The sequence below is a fragment of the Mustela lutreola genome, chromosome 6, assembly GCF_030435805.1.
Source record: "Mustela lutreola isolate mMusLut2 chromosome 6, mMusLut2.pri, whole genome shotgun sequence".
Taxonomy (NCBI): domain Eukaryota; kingdom Metazoa; phylum Chordata; class Mammalia; order Carnivora; family Mustelidae; genus Mustela; species Mustela lutreola.
Genome location: NC_081295.1, coordinates 12,917,530 through 12,939,596, shown reverse-complemented (window position 1 = coordinate 12,939,596; position 22,067 = coordinate 12,917,530). Strand labels below are relative to the sequence as shown.

The following is a 22,067-nucleotide window of genomic DNA, read 5'->3' as shown; positions in this document are numbered from 1 at the left end:
GTCGTGTGAAATAAGTCAGAGACAAATACTGCATGATTTCACTCATACGTGAATCTGAAAAACAAAACAAAGGAACAAACAAAATGAAATAGGAACAGACTCAGAGACAGAGAACAAACTGCAGGTTGCCAGAGGGAGGACAGGCAAAATGGGTGTAGGGGAGTAGTTGATACAGTCTTCCAGTTATCAAAGAATTGTCATGTGAATAAAAGATTAAGCATAAGGTTTATAGTCAATGGTACTATAATGTTGTGTGGTGACAGGTGGTGGCTACACCTGTGAGCACAACATACAGAGTTATTGAATCACTATGTTGTAAACCTCAAACTACTGCAGCATTGTATTTCAACTATATTTCAATTAAAAAAAAGTTTACAGGACAGAACCCCCCACATCCCCCATAAAGAATTATCCAGTCCCCTTTAAATGTGAATTACTACGTAGTACACCTAAAACTAATATAACATTGTATGTCAATTATAATTCAATAAATAAATAATTTTTAATGTTTTAAATAAATAAAATCCAGGAGTTTTGTTTCTTCTATCGCAGACATCTCTCTCTTAGGTTTATTGAGATGAAGTGATTGTGAAATTTTTTTTTCCTTTTTGTTTTATTTTTACCATATAAACATACCTATTGCACTTTACTGAATGTTTATGCAACAATACAGTGGTCGAGGATAATATTGCATCATAATGCATTTAAATTCTCTTTAGTTATACACATTCAAATGTTAGATAACATAGAAAATATCAGTCAACAAACACATAAACTGTTCTTCTAATGAAATCTTAGATATCCCCTTTTATCCTGAGCTTCAAACCACTATAATAGTTTTATACATTGTATTTATGTCTGTATTCCTCATTAATAACCATTAATCTTGTGTTCCATTAACAGTAAGTCTCCAGAAAAAATTAAGACTAAGCTATTAAAATATGTGTGGGGTAATGGCAATTATATGAATAATTAAATCTAATATATTTTCAAATTCAGTGAGCGGCTTTTAGCACCTGTCTAGAATCCATTCTTTTACTAAATGCATTGCTTTGAAGCAAATATTTTTATGAAAAATGTTTTATGGTAAGGGTTTGATAACAATGTTAAGTCTTGACTGGTAGATAAGCTTTTCTTTCTTCAAATAGAATATCCAGGTGAAATAAGAAATACTAACAAAAATGCAGATATTCCTATTATACAGATAACTACTAAGGCTTAAGGAAATTAAAGATTATGTAGTTAGAATCTAAGTTATATAAAATAATTAGGCATGTTATAAAATGACTTACGTATTTACATTTCACCTCTTTTTACAAGAGACTTGAGATTTCACAGCAGACTTATGACCACTCTGGTAAGGGGGCACCTGCATGGCTCAGCTCAGTGGGTTAAGCCTCTGCCTTCGTCTCAAGTCATGATCCCAGGGTCCTGGGATCAAGCCCAGTATTGGGCTCTCTGCTCAGCAGGGAGCCTGCTTCCCTTCTCTCTCTCTCTGCCTAGCTCTCTGCCTACTTGTGATCTCTCTCTCTCTCTGTCAAGTGAATAAATAAAATCTTAAAAAAAAAAAAAAAAGGACGACTCTGGTAAGAAACATGGAAGTAGGAGAAAAGGGAGAACACCCCATAGGGCAACTAAGATAAAACAAAACTGGAACTTGAGGTCCTTTTATACTATATATTAAATGGTATAAAATTTTATTTCTGTAATAGCTTTTCCCTGGGTTTCTCAAGGCTGTCCTATGACATTTGAAAGAGAAATTAAGTTTGTCGTGCATTTTCTCAAGTTTTATATTGGTAGGATATACTCAGCCTGCAAGGAAAGACTTGCATTGGTGTCCAGAAAATCCTGCATTCAAAATAGAAATAATAATTTCCTTAATAAAACTTGAGAAAGAGTAATAGAAAAGCCAAGCATCAAATTTCAATTAAAAATATGTAGTTAAAGCCCAGAGTTCAAATACTTATTTGATAGAATAATTGTATATCTATAAAATAGAATGAAAAACAAATGATGTTTCTAGAGAAGGACAATGGGAATTTGTCAGTAATTCTAATGTGACAGTAATTCTAAGAGAAAAGTTTCATGAGCTCTCCATATGTCTGTTCATTTAAATGCTGACTAGTTAACAGAATATACTGAATTTAAAAGGGCAAATGTTATTATTATATTCATTAAAGTGTTTGTTTTTTTTTTCCAAGCATTTAAAAATCACCCAGATTAGGGCGCCTGGGTGGCTCAGTGGGTTAAGCCGCTGCCTTCGGCTCAGGTCGTGATCTCAGGGTCCTGGGATCGAGTCCCACATCGGGCTTTCTGCTCAGCAGGGAGCCTGCTTCCTCCTCTCTCTCTGCCTGCCTCTCTGCCTAGTTGTGATCTCTCTCCTTCAAATAAATAAAATAAAATCTTAAAAAAAAAAAAAATCACCCAGATTAGTTTAGACAATATTATTGTCTTACTCAATTTGGGCTGCTATAATAAAAATGCCATAAACTGAGTGGTTTATAAGTAAGAGAAATTTATTTTTCAGTTCTGGAAATTGGAATTCCAAGATCAGGGTGCCAGCATGGTCAGTTTCTGATAAGGGTCTTCTTCTAGGTTGCAGAATGCCAAACTGCTCTTTTCTCATTGTACCCTCAAATGGTGAAAAGGGAGCTAGAGAATTTTCTGGAGTTTTTTTAAATAAAGGCAATAGTCCCATTCCTGAAACCTCAACTCTCATAACCTAATTGCTTCTCAAAGACCCTATCTCCTAATACCATCACCTTGGATGTTAGGATTTTAACATGTGAATTTTGGAAAGGCACAAACATTCGGTGACAGTCCGTAGCATTTATAAAACATATGGTATATGTTTATATTATATTTATATATATGTATGCATGTATGTATATATATAGAATATTATATATAGCATATAGATAGCGTATGACATATGCTATATGTATATATTATATATCAATTAAATTAACATATTATATATGTACACATACTATATATTTAATACATAAAGAAGGAAAAAGTCCACTATGTATTAAGTACATAATGAACAAGCTCACCCTCAGGAGTCAGTTAAAACTGGGAAGGTAAATAAAATATATAAAGTCAGAAGCAGGCATACAGAAAATGACAGAATCTCAATTCCAAAAGATTTTATTAGATATGAATCATAAGATAGATCCAACAAGATGTAATTTAAAAATTAAAAACCTATTTGTTGCACTCAGATCTCTCTAAACAACTATAAATTTATAGGAAAAGAAAAACATAACTTACACGATATGAGAAGTCAACTTCTGTGTCCAAAAGCAATTGTATCTATCTTTGAAAACCACAGCACCTGACCCAAAGTAGATCTTTAATAAATATCTATTGAATTCATTTGGATCATGTTTAGAGAATGTTGTTAGTACTAGGCCTCAGAAGTGTCAAGAAAGCAAAAAATGTCAAATGTCAAAAAAAAAAAAAAATGTTAATGGGACCTTCCAAAACATATATTGGTAGAAAGAAAAGTTTATAATCTTGCTCACTTTTTATCAGTCATGCCAACTTAGGGCATTATTTTTAGCTTTGGAGCTCTACCTTAAGAACAGAGAACTGACACACACACACCAAAAAAAAGTAGAAGAAGAACAGATGTACAAACTATAATGTGAATAGAAAAAATGGAAGCCTACTGAAAAAAAGCAAAACTATACTTTATAAGAAATAGCCAAAAGAAGCTGATATTTAACTTGTGGAAGAGACTACTTTGTTATTTTCAAATATATGAAATGGAGTAATAAGCTATCATTTATTAAATAACTAGTATTGTATTGTATACCTTATTTAATCCTGCTAACACACCTATAAGGTATTATTAACATTTTTTTACTGATAACAAAACTGTCACTCAGTGAGATAAAGTAACATATTCAAACTCACACAGCTACATAGTTATAAATCCAAAATTCACAAAATTACTTGAGCCCAAGGCCAGGGCTTATTACATTATCCTTATTTGTCTTTCACATGAAATAAGCTTAAACTTATTCTATGTGTCCTCAAGAGACTAAATAATGTCAGACAGATTTCAGTTCAATGTGTGTGAGGTCGTATACTAGTTTATATGAAAATATGTGGCAAGGTATTTTTACTAGTCCTTAGGAGATCTTTATGAACTTTTACTGATGAATTTATACCTTTAGTGTAAAAGGATAAAAATAATGCTGAAAATCGGTAAAGTAACCTATGATTAATGGAGTTTACCTGTGAGTTATCTGTTTTCAAGAAAATGGTAGAAATAATATGGGAATTAAATGTTCTTTCCAAGCTCCCTAACCTACTTCTCTTCCTGTTCCCCAAGAGTGTTGTTTTCTACAACCAACTTGGGATATCTAATACCAATGCATATTGTTAAAAGATATATACATACACAAATACACTTACAGTTATGAGATTTACTTCACAGTTAGTGTTAATTTAAAAAAAATTAAACAACAACAACCAAAACTTCTTACTCCTAGTTGATTTACAAATTTATCTCCAAAATTGAAGTATTTGGAGTCTTGGAAGTGAGGTATCAAATTTTAAAATGTATCAATATTCCCCAACTTTGTGTGGGCCGCTCCAGTTCCAGATGTTTGCGAAATTCCTCCTGGAATCTCTACACTAGGAAACGGACTAAAATAATGCAAACGTCTGATTTTGAGAACTGCTACTGAGAAGCTCATGTCCATGTGGGAAGTCTGTCAATAAAAGGGTAATAAACAATTCTAAATGGATCTTTGAGATTTAAGATGTGGAGGTTCACCATTATTCTTGGTTGGCTTTCCTGGATGCCACAACCCCCTGATTTCTGTAAAAAGCTCTTGTGCCTCGTCCCCACTAAGACAGAAATCAGATGTAACTAGAACTTCTACTTTAAGAGAAATTAGGGGAATATGGAATGAAAGGAACAGGTTTCCTACACAAAAGTTGTTTCTCACTTCTTTTTTCAGAGACCGGGCCACTTTTTTTTTTCCCCAGACAGGTTTGAAGGGTTGAAAATTCTTATTTAGTGATGTAAAAAAACATGGTTACGTTTGTGTGTACGTACGTGCAGGACTGAGGCAAGGAAAAGGCAAAGAAAAGGAGTTAGTGTAACCTGTCCCGAATGATTTCAGCAGACTTGAGGGCTGGAAAAGCGATGGGATGTAAGGATTGTCCCGGTTGCACCAGGCCAACGTCTTTCCTTTCATATTACACAGAGAAAACGGAGCTGGGAAAATAGACTGATGTCAGCCCCCTTTCTTATGCTTTACTGCTGCCAAGAACTAACTCTCTGTCTCCCCCGCCCCTTCCCTCCAACTCCCTTCCCCATTCTGCCCCTCCTTAGTGGTGTTTGCACGACCGAGTGCCGAATGGGGAGACAGACAGACCAACCGGTCGGATTGCTTTGCGCAAAATCCACCCCTTCTCTCTCCTCCCTCCCCTCCAGTCTCCGGATCCCGCACAGCCCTCCCTCCCCTCCCCGTAGCGGTGTGAGGTTGAGGATGTGTCTCTACTACTAAGGCGGAAGGAGGCTACAAGCAGTGGATAATGTCAGATCCCCCCTCTCCCATTCTACCTGACGCTCCTCTCTGGCTGCTCCAGGGCTGATCTCTGTAAGAAATAGCAGGAACTGTGGCAGCGACTAGAGGAAGCGGCCGAGACGCGTGGAACCTGGAAAAGTCTGGGTGCTCGGGTTTAGCTCATAGCGAGGTCCCAGCCAGCCGTCAGCACCATGGACAGCAGCACCGTCCCCACCAACGCCAGCAACTGCACTGATTCCTATACGCACTCTTCAAGTTGCTCCCCGGCACCTAGTCCCAGTTCCTGGGTCAACTTCTCCCATCTAGATGGCAATCTGTCCGAACCATGCGGTCCGAACCGCACGGCGCTGGGCGGGAGCGACAGCTCGTGCCCTCCGACCGGCAGTCCTTCCATGATCACGGCCATCACCATCATGGCACTCTACTCCATCGTGTGCGTGGTGGGTCTCTTCGGAAACTTCCTGGTCATGTATGTGATTGTCAGGTAAGGAAGGCGCCAGGACTCCCACCAGAGACTTCAGCAGCTAATAGGGCATAAAGGGACACCTGACCCCCCAGGCAGTGTTTGGCGGGAGGATGAGAGAAGGGAGGTAAACAAAGGAGAATAAGGGGGTGACGATGAATAATAGAGTGGTTATTGTGAGTGCAAAAATCCACTTTTCGATTTTTCCTTCCACTGTTAAAGAAATCAAAAATTTCAGTAGCAGAGAAGTTGCCTTGGTAGAAGATGTAAAGCTCTGGGTGGGGGTGGGGAATGAATATATATATATATATATATATATATATATATATATATATATATATATATACTTTGTCTTAGAGCTCACTTACACTGAGCCAAGAGGGTTCTTGGGCACAGAATCCCACAGTCCCTTCCACAGGAGCTGTGGAAACAGTAATTTGTGAATAATGGAAGAGGAATTCTAGTTAGGTTTCCTGGTGAGGAGACCAATCTCCTTCTCAGTTCTTTACAGACATGAACCTTGGCAACTTTCCTATCCCTGCTGGCTTACCTGTACTTTACTGCACCACACCACCACCCCCATTTACTTGTCACACTTGTCCTTACCCCACGGTTCCTTCTATCCTGAGGACACACTCAGTGAGAAAGTTTTTCTGGTGTCTCTCTGCAGTAAATAGTGTTGCTTTGTAGTAACAAATGTGACAGTTGTGTTGCCTAGACCATTTTGCAGTTGGCAGCTGCCAGGTCTGCTAGGGGAGTCACAAACTGAATTGGGAATAGACAGTGTGTTTTGGGAGAAATACAGAGCATGTCTGTTTTCCACATCCTCTGAAAGTGGAAGCCAATTAGAAGTGACCAAAAGTGCATAATTCTGGATTAAAACTATAGGAAGTTACAGTGGTTGCTCTGGGAGGAAAATCTGTCTTTATCCGTGAAATTATTTCAAGACTTTATGGCCCATTTTCTGTTTACCTAGATGCTCCAGGTTTATTTGGCAAAGAGTGTGCAAGCTTTCTATATTAACTGTGTTAGTGTTGGTGTGCATATTAAAGTCCTAATGATAATAATGGAATACTATATATGCATTTATGTTAAGGTAGATAAATATTTTAACACTTTAAAATGATTTCTAATTTGAGATGTTCTTCCTACTTGGGGTTATATGTATGTAGAGAACATGGCAATTTCATACTTAGTTGCAATATTTTTCATCTACTCAGCAAGTACTGCAGGTTTTAATGGAATTCCTTAATCATTTAACATTCATTTTTCCTATTATGCTTTCATGATCAAGTTCTGCGAGTTGTTTGTAATCGATTATTTCTTGTATGTCTGATTGCCTTAATTAATGATTGTTAAAGAATAAAACTAATTTCTCTAATCTTTTGATGAGGAATAAGATAAATAGTGTCTCTGAGAAAAGAGCACCATCTATTGAGAAGAAGGCTAACAACAGAAGGGAAAATGCAGAAAGGAAATCAATAGAATTTATTTTTTTAAATATTTACCATGTATAATGTAATACAAAGACTCCTATCAAAGCTAAAAACCCAGTCATACTTACATTTTTAATAAAAATCATAATTAAAGGCCTGCCTAATGAAGAGAAAATATGTTTCTCATTTGTCCTAAGAATATTCATAGAATCATAAGCTGATAGGGCTAGAAGGGAACCTAGAGTTTAACCTATGGTAGATGAGTAAACTGAGGCACAGAAAGTATTAATGATTTCTTCAAGGACAGTAGTTCATTAGTTCAGTAACACTGTATTAGTTCAATATAATATCTACCTTAGCCAATATAATTTTCTTGTTATTAGAGTGGTAAATCATGATTTGAGTTAATTCAACTAAAATATTGCAAAGTAAATTTGATTAGCAGTAATAATGTGGAAATAATAAAGTACCCCAAATTTATGTCTGGAATCCTGGAGAATAAATGATGAAGAGAGATTACCAAGATAGAAATCCTGCTGTCTGCAACATAACCCTTTATTCGCTTTTATTGCTTCTCCTGGTATTGTCCTTCCTTATTTTTCTCCCCTCTAGCTTATGCTTTTCTATAAAGAGTGAGCCACAACTGGCTGTGAAATAAAGCAGCAACTGGCTGTGAAATAAGAAGATTGGTCTTATTTCAGTGTTTAAGTGATTGCTGGTTGATTTTCTTTTAAAGGCATTACCTCTGACCTCTTGATGACTTGGAGAAGCATAGGGACATTGCATCTTAGTAACAACATGACACTATGCTTTACTTCTCTTTACCGAAAGTTGGAACAAAATGCAGTATGATTTGAAAGGTCACCCCAAATATCCAGCTATGACAAGTTGGGTGTTTAATTCTATAGTTAAGTAACCCTCTGGGAATATGACAGTAAAACAGAAAAATGGACAATTTAGTGACCAAAAGTAGTGAAGCAAACATTTGGGGATTGAATAAAATGTGTTTATTTAGCTTAGAATATTTAACTGGACTATCTCCAGGTTGTAGTGTTTTCACTACAAAATAATAGTTCAGAGATATTATTGTCCCTGTTAAAAAGATGACTATAATGCTACATCTTATTGAGGTGAAATGCTTACTTCCTGATATTATTTAAAATTCAACAAATACTTTTGAATGGTCAAGTGCAGTTAACGGTCACGTTACAGTCTTCTATCCAGATCAAGGTGATATTTATTAGAATGTTTTAATACATCAAATGAATTATGAGTCTCAGATGACTATAGGAACCAAAACAACAACAAAAGTAACCGTCAATACAGATGCCATGATTCATACTTTTTTTGCTCTATGTCTCAACTCCACCATCACCATACCGTCATCAACAACATTATTAAATAGTATTAACTTAAGTAGAATTCTTACACTGTGCTATGCTAAGGAACATAAGGGAGGAAAATAGATACTATCATATGATCCAAAGATTTAAAATCCAGATGTTAAATGATAAAAATATTAAAACTACTCACCACATGGGAACTTTTTCAGTTTAAAAAAAATTACTTGCAAGGTAATATTATTATAATAAGATAATAATATATTAATAATAATATATTAATAATAATATAATTATTATAAAAATTACCATAGATTCTAAAGAAATGGAGATAAAATATTATAAAATTTAGCAATTATTTCAAATGGGATGATACTTTATTATTGTCAAGACTGTTTACTAGGGGCACCTCACTGACTCAGAGAGTGGAGCACACAACTCTTAATCTTGAGATTGTGAGTTCAAGCCTCACGTTAAGAGTGAAGATTACTTAAAAGTCAAATTTTTTAAAGAAATGGAATTTTTTTTAAATTAACCAAAATAGTACACAAAGTTATAGCAACCAGCATGCTTCACTTTGTGAGAACCCTTGACCCAAGTATAGAATTAACCTTAAATTTAAAAACTGGTATTGTCACACATGTATTTATTTTGTGATATATTCTTCCAAAAATTTGTTCATATAGTCATGAATATGGCCTATGCACACACTATTTTTAAAAAGTAAAGGGTTGGAAACCATTAGATCTTTATGAGCTATGTAAACCATCTTTCCCAATAAATTACCAATGAAGAGTGCCCAATATTGTCTTCATTTTTCAGATTATTTCTTAGTATGACTAGATGAATTCTCAATATGACTAGTTATCAGAGCAGAGCATTTAAATATATGAAAGATTTTATTGTCATTTTTCTTTCACTAAAAAGTATTTCTCATTTTAAAACACTTGTTCTATATACTTAATATTTGATTTAGGTTTAAACTATGAAGTGATCAGTCATGCCTGATTGGAACAGAACTACAAGCTTTTTTACTTCATATATAAGTTGCTGGGAAAATAAGGAATAACAATACTTTATGTAAGTTTACATATGTTGTATTTATATATATACATCTATCTACAAATACATATATACATATGAATTAATTTCAGTGCTTATGTCCCTGAATATGATCACTAGTAATTTTTATAAAATAAAAGTTTTTTATTTAGAAAGCTCAAATACCAATAAAGCTCACTCTCTTTTTCTAAAGATTTTTTTTTTATTTGACAGAGAGAGCGATCACAAGTAGGCGGAGAGGCAAGCAGAGAGAGAGGGGGAAGCAGGCTCCCTGCTGAGCAGAGAGCCTGATGTGGGGCCCAATCCCAGGACTCTGAGATCATGACCTGAGCTGAAGGCAGAAGCTTAACACACTGAGCCACCCAGGCACCCCTCACTTTCTTTTTTTTAAAACTATAAAATATCCTAGTTAGAGGTTAGATTCAAAGGGAAAAAAGAAAATCTGTCTTTGACGTAATGGTTTACATGAAAACATAAGAATTTAATTGTATTCCTTTTACTTCACAATGGAGAGCTTCTAGTATCATCTATTACAATTTCAACTTTAACTGCTGTTTCCCACACAGGTGCTAATTCTGTTGGAACAGTTTTCTTCTGTGTGTCCCGAAAACAAAAGTTACTTTTCATTTCCTCAATTGAATGCTATGACTGTCATTCACATAGTGTTATCAATCCATTTCTTTTCCTTCTCGTCTTTCCTTCTTGAAAGAATGAGCTATCTTATATTTTATGCAATATTTCCAACATAAAAGAATGTATAGAGAGTAATAGAAGATTCTTCACCTTTAAAAATTATATATAATTATAATAATTATATATACTTCTAGTAATATATATTATATATAATAATATCTATTATTTGTATATATTATACAATATGTAATTCATAATTATGTATGGCTATATATTATATAATACATAATTATATATCTATAATAATGTATAATTTATAAATTACATTATATATATATATATGTAATATATGTATAAGAAACTTCCTTTTTTCTCCTATAATACTGCTTCCCCAGAGACTATTATTAATGCAAATTTGGTGGTTATTATTCACATGAATATTTTTAAACTTTTATTTCTGATATGTTTTTCCACAACAAAATATAATCATTTTTTCTTTTTTTTTTTTAAGATTTTATTTATTTATTTGACAGAGATCACAAGTAGGCAGAGAGGCAGGCAGAGGGAAAGAGGGGGAAGCAGGCTCCCTGAGGAGCAGAGAGCCCGATGCAGGGCTTAATCCCAGTACCCTGGGATCATGACCTGAGCCAAAAGCAGAGACTTTAACCCACTGAGCCACACAGATGCCCCAAAATATAATCTTTTAAACATGTTCTTTGAACTTTACATATTAAAATTTATATTTTACATTAATGTTAATTTAGATATAATTTCACCATTTTCCCAGAATTATTCTAGTTCTAGCAGATCAATGATAGAAACAAGATGTCAAAGAACTAGCCCTGCTTAATACTTTTAACTTATCTGTAAATCTTTGTTAAAAATCATTGTAAAGATTTCTTTGCAAGTGTTTTCTTGAACTAATATTTTCATTAATACTTACATCCAATATTTGGGGAAAAAAATTTCTGGCAACTGCTGCAGTAAGTAAATCTGTTCATAAATATAACCTACGTATAATTTCTCTATTCCAAGAAGGAAATAAAAATAATTGGTTTCTGACTACTTCAAAATGTCATTCAAGTAATAAATGCTAACAACACTTACTTCCAGATTTTGAATATCTTAGAGAACTTTTTACATATTAAAGTTGAAAATGTTACTTCTTCCATTATTCCACTTTAGGTATTAGTTGAAATAAAATTATTTTGGTTTCCATAAATAATGTAAAACAATGTGACATTTTAAAATACGTTAATGGTAAATACCAAGACTAAACATGCGAAATGTTAAAATATGAGAATTTCCTATCTTTAACCTTCATAAAATTTAACTTATATGAACTAAAATAATGATTTATGACCGTAGTCTCCAAATTTGTTTATAGACCTAGACACTTACTTCAAGAACTTGTAGGCCAATACATAAAAGAGATCAAAAGAACTATTCAGTATTAATCACATGCTGCGGCCACACAATACTGCTCAACTGCTACCCCCATCCTACACTCCACTGCTGTCCTCAAGGTACCTTCAAGGAATTTCTAGAGCACCCTCAGGTCATATTGTAAAACAATGGTTTTCATAATGTTTCAGACACTTGTTGTATCTCACCTCTCATCCTGAAGCTCACCTTTTACTTCAGCGATTTGTATGACTAGTTTGACTAGTTTGACTCACCTTTTACTTCAGTGATCGGTATGACAGTTTTGCCAAGATACAACTTGTTAATTCTCTACCCTAGCTACATCTACACCCCTTGCCTTTGGCTCTGGAAGTTCTCCGATTCCACCACCCTCCACAAAAACCATTGTGATACAACTGATCAGAAAGTGTGAGGGAGTTGCCACCCCATGAAACAACCCCTGACTGGGGAAATGAGAGACTGTGGATGAGTGTCACCTAAGCTTCCTTCTATTCAGTTCTAAGACGCAGACCACAAGGCACATTAGAATTTGTGTTCCACATTGTGTCCATTTCAAGAAAATTCTTTTCCTTCTTTCTTGCTTCACTTTCCTACTCCCCCACTTCTGGTCCCACTTCTATTCCCTACAGTTGCTTTCCAAAATGATTTGCCTTCACACCAATTCCTGCTATTTTATAATGGGTTACAACATTTTGGCATAGTAAAATTTTACTAATAAACAGTCTTTATATAGTCATAGAATATAGGTTTTTCTATTTTTTTAAGATTGTATTTATTTATTTATTTGACAGACAGAGATCACAGGTAGGCAGAGAGACAGGCAAAGAGAGCAGGGTGGGGGCGGGGGGGTGGGCGGGAATCAGGGTGGGGGCAGGAAGCAGGCTTCCCTCTGAGCAGAGAGCCTGATGTGGGGCTCAATCCCAGGACCCTGAGATCATGACTTGAGCCAAAGGCAGAGGTTTAACCCACTGAGCCACCCAGGTGCCCCTAGGTTTTTCTTAATAATTAAAAAGTTCTTAAGAAAAATTTGAAAGTAACCCAAATTTGAACAATGAAGAGAGTTCATGAGTGAAGCTTTTCCTTTTATTTGTTTTCCTGCCTCAGGATTCAGGGAAGTCTTTCTTAGTACATTTTTGCTTTATGACAACAGTCATGTGTGGTGTCCAGATTACTTCTTGAGTTCAAGATGATGGTGGCAGTAGGGTCTCTTATATGGAAAAGAAATAAAACCTCTGTGCCTTCTAACAAATTATCAGAAGACAAAAACTACCACCCCTTCTCCACAGATTCCAAGTTGTATAATAACTATAAGAGTTCTTATAGTAACTGGGCTCAAGAAAATTTCAGCATCCTCAAAGTGAGCTGAAACATCAGATACAAGAAATGTCATGTATAAGAAACATTTTATAATGAGTTTGTTTGAGGACCTCCTTTCCCTTAGCCATCTGTGTCGCTTCAGGCCACTTTCTTTCTCCACAAATTCTTCAGGCTGAGGGTCCTTGAACCAAGATAGACATTTAGAATGGAAAGGTTACATGGAATAAAAACAAAAAAAGTGGCTTTAGCTCAGAACCCTAAGTGCCAATTGAGATTCAACTTCAAATTGTTCTGTGCCTCATTCTCCTCACCTACAAAATGTGAGAATTAAACTAAAAATCTTGGAGTCCCTTCTAGTAGTAAGAATTCCTATGGCAACTTCAAGGACTGTTTCTCCATAATTTTTGTAGCTGTACTATATCGATAAAAAAGTAATGATCTACCAAATTATATAACCTTGGTTTCATTCCCTCTCACCCTTTGGATTCTAAATAAGCTCAGATGGAGTCTACTAGAGAGAGAAAATGCTGAGCTGTCAGTTTTGTGCTTGTCAGTTGATACAATGAGACTAACCGAAAGCAATAGTCAAGACTTTATTCACTCATTGTGAGAGTATAAGCAAGACATGAAACAGGAAAAAGGTGTCAGCTTCCCACTCTTCAATTTTTCCCAACAGAAGAGCACCAGGTTACATGTATGAGTATAGATGCGACAGAGTGAGGAAGAAGGCCATCATCTTTTTGTACAGAGGGCCCCCCAAAACACATTTTATTTACCCACGGACCAGAGGGAGGGAGAGGCAAAAGAATAGGAATGGGAAAGTATGGGGTAAGAGAGGGGAGAAGTTTTTTCCAGAACTCCTGATATGGAGGTCTCTCAACAGAGACACTTGGAAATAACCTTCTTAAGGGCTCCTCAACAAGGAGACTTCAAATGGAGGCTGTTGGACTAGCAATATACATCTTTTCTTTTTAATTTTTTTTATTAACATATAATTATTATTTGTTTCAGAGGTACAGGTCTGTGAATCATCAGTCTTAAACAATTCATAGCACTCACCATAGTACATAACCTCCTCAATGTCCATCCCCAAGCCATCTTATCCCTCCCATCCCTCTCCCCTCCGGCAACCCTTAGTTTGTTTCCTGAGATTAAGAATCTCTCATGACTTGTCTCCCTCCTGGTTCCATATTGTTTCATTTTTCCCCTCCCTTACCCCTACGACCCTCCACCCTGCCTTTCAAATTCCTTACATCACAGAGACCCAAAGATTGTATGATAATTGCCTTTCTCTGATTTATTTCACTTAGCATAATACCCTCTAGTACCATCCACATCGTTGCAAATGGCAAGATTTGGGGGGTTTTGATGGCTGTATAGTATTCTAGCGTGTACGTGTGTGTGTGTGTATGTGTGGTTGTGGGTGTGGGTGTATATGTGTGTGTGTGTGTGTGTATAGATATATATTATGCTAAGCGAAATAAAACAATCAGGGAAAGGCAATTATCATACAATCTTTGGGTCTATATACCACATCTAAGAGCATGGTTGTTGAGTTGGAAAAGGAGCATGAGTCCTTGATCACAACCTCCTCCAGATTATGTACCAAGTTTGTTGTGAGGAGGGCAGATTCTCCCCATGAAGCCTCCTTTATAATTGTCTATTGTTGGGCCTCAAAGTTCACACATAGGATTTTGCCTGAACTCAGACCCCTCAAATTCAGCTTAAACTCTGACACCCCTCTTCTCTCCTCTCCTATGTCTTTCTCTCCTTCTCTAACACCCTCTCTCTTCCTTTCTCCCTCTCTCTTTTTCATTCTCCTTTTAATTCATGTAAAGATTGCTTTAATATTTGCTTTCAGAAATTAATTATATTCTAGTTGTTGCATTCTAAAGTAGGGTGGGTAGGGCTCTTACACTTGATGGAAACTGGGATGCATTTTAATGAGAGAGACATTATTCTGCTCTGGATATAAGTTTCTGCCCAGGCAAGAATATTGTTGAGTACAGTTGTATAATTTTTCTTATTCAATCATGTGTTATCTTATTATTTACATATAAGTAGAGGTTCTAATGTGATTCAAATGGTAATCATTCATACAAAAAAGTATTCTTAATAATATAAATTAATGATAAATAAATTAAACCAAGGGTACCTAGGTGGCCCAGTTGGTTAAATGCCCAGCTCTTGTTTTGGGATCAGGTCATGATCTCAGGGTCATGGGATTGAGCCCCACATCAGGCTGCATACTAAACATGGAGTCTGCTTAAGATTCCCTCTCCCTCTCGTGCACCTTCCCCTGGTGTGCTCTCACTCTCTCTCTCTCAAAACAAATAAATAAAATATTTTTTAAAATAAAAAATAAATTAATTAAACCAGGTTAACACATTCACTATCTCCAGATATACTACATATTAATTTCTCCTATTTTACTTTACTTCTTTACTTCTTTCTATTTCTTTACTTCTTTTTCTTTACTTTTTTTCAATTTTCTCCTATCATCTACTTTTTCTAATAAAAATCTTGTTCTTCAAATCTCAACTTAAAGCCATGTCTATTTGTAGTCTCCTCATAGTACTTCTACAACCAAGCTCCCTGAAGCATAATCCATGATAAACGTTCTGATTGTGAAAAATCTGGGAATTTACTCATGCTTTTACAAAATTTCTTTTCCTAATCATTGAAGATTTGATGTACAACTATTTTTCTGCTGTAGCTAAGAAATTTAAACATCTTAAGGTTTAACAAAAGAATCATGCATCTTTGAAATATTTTGCAATTGAAAGTTTGCAGCATTTCAAATTCACCTCAAAGTATTCAGATATAAATTTTCATTGATCAATTCTCCCCATTTACTGCTTTGTTCATGGGCATTTAGCTTTTATAACTTGAGTCATGAAAACTGATCTGTACCAATAGATTAATATCAACAAATCATAAATTCACACACACACACACACACACAAACACACACACACACACACTTACAAGTAAATAAATAAATTCACATAGATAGATAGATAGACAAATGGATAGATGATAGATGTGAAGTCCAAAAATTTTAAATAGGAAAGAGATCGAACTCATGATTGAGATACAGAAAGTAATATTTTAAAGAGTAAGAAAAATAAAAAGTTAATAGTCAATTCTCATTATTGATGGTAGTTATGTTCTATGAAGTCATTGTGATTAGTAAATTACAGAAGACTGAAACTTTACTTCTAGGAGAGATGCAGGGTTAGGTTCCTATGAGCCTCCAATTTCATTTGTATCAATTAATCAAAACATAACTCTCTGTTATTTGTGGTTCTGTTTAAAGGTAACTGTTTAGTGTATATTGTTGATTTATTAATATTGAATGCATGATCAACAGTATTATAACTAATGCCTACATGAAGCTCATCTAAGATACCTACCTTCTCCATTAGACACATCACTATTATCTTATACTTAGAAACACCTAAACACCTAATAGCACTTCAGCACTCTGTTTGAGGTCCATTTTAAACACTGAGATCACCAACAAAAAACACAAAAATGCTATAAGTGTGTCACTAAATAGGGGGGTTCCTCTTTCTTCACATCCTTGCCAACATCTGTCATTTCCTGACTTATTAATTTTAGCCATTCGACTGGAGTGAGGTGGTATCTCATTGTGGTTTTGATTTGTATTTCCCTGATGCTGAGTAATGTTGAGCATCTTTTCATGTGTCTGTTGGCCATTTGTATGTCTTTTTTGGAAAAATATCAGTTTATATCTTTTGCCCATTTCTTGACTGGATTATTTGTTCTTTGAGTGTGGAGTTTGGTAAGTTCTTTATAGATCTTGGAGAATAAATAGACCTTTATCTGACAAGACATTTGCAAATATCTTCTCCCATTCAGTAGGTTATCGTTTGATTTTGTCAACTGTTTCCTTTGCTGTGCAAAAGATTTTATCTTGATGAAGTCCCAATAGTTCATTTTTGCTTTTGTTTTCCTTGCCTGTGAAGATGTGTTACACTGTTAGTGGTAATGCATGGGGGTAGAGCCACTCTGGAAAGTGGTGTGGAGATTCCTCAAAAAATTAAAAATAGAGGGGTGCCTGGGTGGCTCAGTGGGTTAAGCCGCTGCCTTCAGCTCAGGTCATGATCTCAGGGTCCTGGGATCGAGTCCCGCATCGGGCTCTCTGCTCAGCAGGGAGCCTGCTTCCTCCTCTCTCCTCTGCCTGCCTCTCTGCCTGCCTCTCTGCCTACTTGTAATCTCTCTCTGTCAAATAAATAAAATCTTTAAAAAAAAAAAAAAAAAAAATTAAAAATAGAGCTACCCTATGACCCAGCAATTGCACTACTAGGTATTTACCCAAAGGTTACAGACCTAATGATCTGAAGGGGCATCTGCACCCCAATGTTTACAGTGGTAGTGCCCACAATAACCAAACTATGAAAAGAGCTCAGATGTCCATCGACAGATGAATGGATAAAGAAGATGTGGTATAGGGATGCCTGGGTGGTTTAGTTGCTAAGCATCTGCCTTTGGCTCAGGTCATGATTCCAGGGTCCTGAGATTGAGACCAGCATTAGGCTCCCTGCCCAGCAGGAAGCCTGCTTCTCTCTTTCCCACTCCCCCTGCTTGTGTTCCCTCTCTCTCTGTCTCTTTCTCTGGCAAATAAATAAAATAAAAAACCTTTAAAAAAAAAAGAGGTGGTATATATATAATGAAATATTACTCGAATATCAAAAAGGATGAGCTGTTATGATTTGCAATGATATGGATGGAACTAGAGGGTATTACGCTAAGTGAAATAAGTCAATCAGAGAAAGACAATTATCATACGATTTCACTCATATGTGGAATTTAAGAAACAAAACAGGATCATAGGGGAAGGGAGAGAAAAATAAGATAAGAAAATCAGAAAGGGAGACAAACCCTGAGACTCTTAACTATAAGAAAAAAACTGAGGGTTTCTGTAAGGGAGGTGAGGTGGGGATGGGGTAACTGAGTAGTAGGCATTAAGGAGGGCACATGATGTAATGGGCACTGGGTGTTATATGCAACAGATGGATCATTAAACTCTACCTCTGAAATTAATAATACACTATATGTTAATTAATCCAATTTAAATTTTAGAAAATGATAAAAAAATAAATGAATCACCTAATGAACCTCAGAAAGGAGACATTTAGAGTCTGACAGCTAAAATGGGACAGCAGAGTGTTGCTTTTACCTCAACTAAGAACTTGCCCACAGGAGCAATTCAAATTTTTCATAACTCTGTACATATCTGCAAATGACCACAAAAACCCAAAAGTAAATATCTTCAAGGTTAAAATACATTCTAGCATGTAAGTTTATTTGCAGATACAGAATCCATTCATAATGAGTTTTGATTGCATATGCAAATGTTTTACAAGGAAATATTTTAAAAACACAGCTGAAGAAAAAATTAGAAATTATGCTCCACATTAAATATAATGACACTTTCATGACATGAAGACAAGTTTAGTGTTTTTGTTATCATTTATCATAATCAAAAGGAAGAGCTTGAAAACAAAATGGATTCCCATATGAATCAATCATCAGTCTGTCACTAGATACCTAGGTTGGCACATGAATTTAAAAACCTACATTATGCACAAGAGTCCCCAGTTCTTCGTAACCATGTCAGCATTTGTAACTTCTTGACTTTTTGATAATGGTTATTCTAAGAGGTATGAAGTGGTATATCATTGTGGTTTTAATTTGCATTTTCCTAATGACTAATAATGTTGAGCATTTTTCCATGTACCTGTTGGCCCTTTTATAGATACTCTTTGGATAAATGTCTTTTCAGGTCCTTTGCCCATTTTTTAATCAAGTTATTTGTTTTTGTATTATTGAGTTATACAAGTCCTCTCTATACTTGGCTATTACCTTTTTATAAGATATATGGCTTGCAAATATTTTTTCCCATCCCATAGGACCTCTTTTCACTTTGTTGATGGTTTATTTGGTTGTCCAGAAGCCTTTTAGTTTGATGTACTGCAATTTGTTTATTTTTTTTTATTTTGTTGCCTGTGCTTTTTGTGTCATATCCAAAAAAATCATTACCAAGACCTACATCAAGGAAACTTGTTCTTTTGTTCTCTTCTAGGAGTTTCATGGTTTTAGGTCTTACACACAAGTCTTGAGTCTATTTTGAGTTAATTTTCATGAGTGGTGTAAGGTATGGGTCCAGTTTCATTCTCTTACATGTGATTATCCAATAATTCCAGCACCATTTAATTGAAACTGTCTTTTCACCATTGCATATTCTTGGCTCCATTGTCAAATATTAGTTGCCCATTGTGTTTGAGTTTATTTCTGGGCTCTTGATCCTATTCTGTCGGTCTATTTGTCTGTATTTATGCCAATCCCATACTGTTTTGATGATGATAGCTTTATAATATAGCTTGAAATCAAGAAATGTAATATCTCCTGTTATTCTTTCTCAAGAATTCTTTGGCTATCTGGGATCTTTTGTGGTTTCATATTAGAAGTGTTTTCTCTACTTCTGTAAAAAAGCCATTGGGATCTTGATAGAGATTGCATTGAACTTATAGATGACTTTTGGTAATATTGACATTTTAACAATATTAATTCTTCCAATCCATGAACATGGGATACCTTTCCATTTATTTGTGTCCTCTGATTTCTTTCATTAATATGTATCTTTTATCTTTTATCTCCTTAAATTTACCCTTAAGTAATTTATTGTTTTGATGTAATCATATATGGAAATGTTTTCTTTATAATTTCTTTCTCTGATAGTTTGTTATTAATTCATAGAAGTGCAGCAGATTTCTGTATGTTGATTTTGTATCATGAAATTTTATTGAATTCATTTATTAATTCTGACAATTTTTTGGTAGAGTTCTTAGTATTTTATATCTATAGTATCATGTCATCTGCAAAGAGAGACAGTTTTACTTCTCTCCACTTTGGACTTTTTTTTTCTTTTTTGTTGCCTAATTTCTAAGGCTAGGACTTCCAGTACTATGTTGAACAAAATGGCAAGAATGGGTAACATTTTCTTAATATTTATCTTAGAGGAACCCTTCAGTTTTCCCTATTGAGTATTAGGTTAGTTTTAGGCTTCTTATATATGGCCCTTTATTATATTGATGCACATTCCCTCTATATCCACTTTGTTGAGAGTTTTTATCATAAATGGTTGTTGAATTTTGTCAAATATTTTTCTGCATCTGTTGAAATGATCACATGATTTTCATCCTTCATTTTGTTAATGTGGTGTGTGTATCACATTGATTATTTGCAGATGTTGAACCATTTCGGCTTTCCTAAATTAAATCCCACTTGATCATGATGCATGATCCTTTTAAAGTGTTGTTGAATTTGGTTTGCTAATCTTTTGTTGAGGATTTTGCATATGTTCATCAGGAATATTGGCCTGTAATTTTCTTTTTCTATGATTTCTTTGTCTGGTTTTGGTGTCAGGGTAATGTTGGCCTCATAAATAAGTTTGGAAACATTCTCTTCTCTTCAGTTTTTTATTTTGGAAAAGAAGGATAGGTATTAAATATTCCTTGAATGTTTGGTAGAATTCAACCATGAAGACTTTTGGTCCTGAACTTTTGTTTGTTGGGAGGTTTTGATTAATGATTTTATCTCCTTGCTAGTAATTATTCTGCTCAGATTTTCTGTTTCATCATATTCATTTTGGTAGGCTTTATGTTTTTAAGAATTTATCTATTTCTTCTAGGTTGTCCAATTTGTTGGCTAAAATTGTCCAGACTCATCTTTTATGATTTTTTGTATTTCTGTAGTATGAGTTGTAACTTCTCTTTTTCTTTTCTGATTCTATCTATCTATCTATCTATCATCTATGTTTTCTTAGTGAATCTAGCTAAATGTTTGTAATTTCTTAAGATCTTATTTATTTATTTGACAGAGAGAAACAGTGAGATTAGGAACACAAACAGAGGGAGTGGAAGAGGGAGAAGCAGGCTTCCTGCTGTGCAGGGAGCCTGATGCAGCACTTGATTCCAGGACCCCAGGATCATAAACTGAGCTGAAGGTAGACATTGAGGCACCCAGGCACCCTATGTTTGTAAATTTTGTTTATCTTTTCAAAAACCAGCTCTTACCTTCATTGACATTTTCTAATGTCTTTTTAATAGTCTCTATTTCATTTATTTCCATGTTACCGCTGCTATTTACTTCTTTCCACTCCCTTGGGCTTTGTTTATTTTTTTTTTCTAGTTCCTTTAAGTGTAAGGTGAAATTGTTTATTTGAGTTTTTCTTGTTTCTTGAGAGAGGACTGTCCCACTATAAACTTCCTTTTTAAAATTGCTTTTCTTTCATTCCTTAGATTCTGGTCTGTTGTACTTCCATTTGCATTTGTCTCCAGGTATTTTTTTCTCCTTTGATTTCTTTGCTGTTCAGTGGCTGTTCAGTAGCATGTTATTTAATATCCACATATTTGACTTTTCTAGTTTTCTTCCTGTCAATGATTTCTAGTTTCATACAATTGTGGTCAGAAAAGATACTTGATAATGATTTCAATCATTTTAAATTTATTGGGACTTGTTTTGCTGCCTAACATCTATCCTCGAGAATGTTTCATTTGCACTAGTATACTCCTGCTTTTGAATGGAATGTTCTGTATACGTTGATTAAGTTCATCTAGTCTAATGTATCATTTAAAGCTAATGTTTTCTTACTGATTTCTGTCTGAATGATCTATTCATTGATGAAAATGGAGTAAGGTCACTAACTATAATTCTATTGTTGCCATGTTCTCCCTTTTTACTGTTAATATTTGCTTTATATATTTAGGTGCTCCTGTGTTGAGTGCATAAATATTTACAGCTGTTGTATCCT

The 22,067-nt window shown here is 35.0% G+C and overlaps 1 protein-coding gene across 1 annotated transcript in view; it reads left to right on the top strand.

The window, feature by feature from the left end:
* The first annotated feature begins 5,520 nt into the window (after positions 1–5,520).
* OPRM1 (opioid receptor mu 1) overlaps positions 5,521–22,067 on the top strand; it is a 52,595-nt gene continuing 36,048 nt past the window's right edge. Inside the window, exon 1 of the mRNA XM_059176716.1 lies at positions 5,521–6,033. Within this exon, the coding sequence (XP_059032699.1) occupies positions 5,741–6,033 (293 nt within the window). The 5' untranslated portion in view covers positions 5,521–5,740. The remainder of the gene's footprint in view (positions 6,034–22,067) is intronic.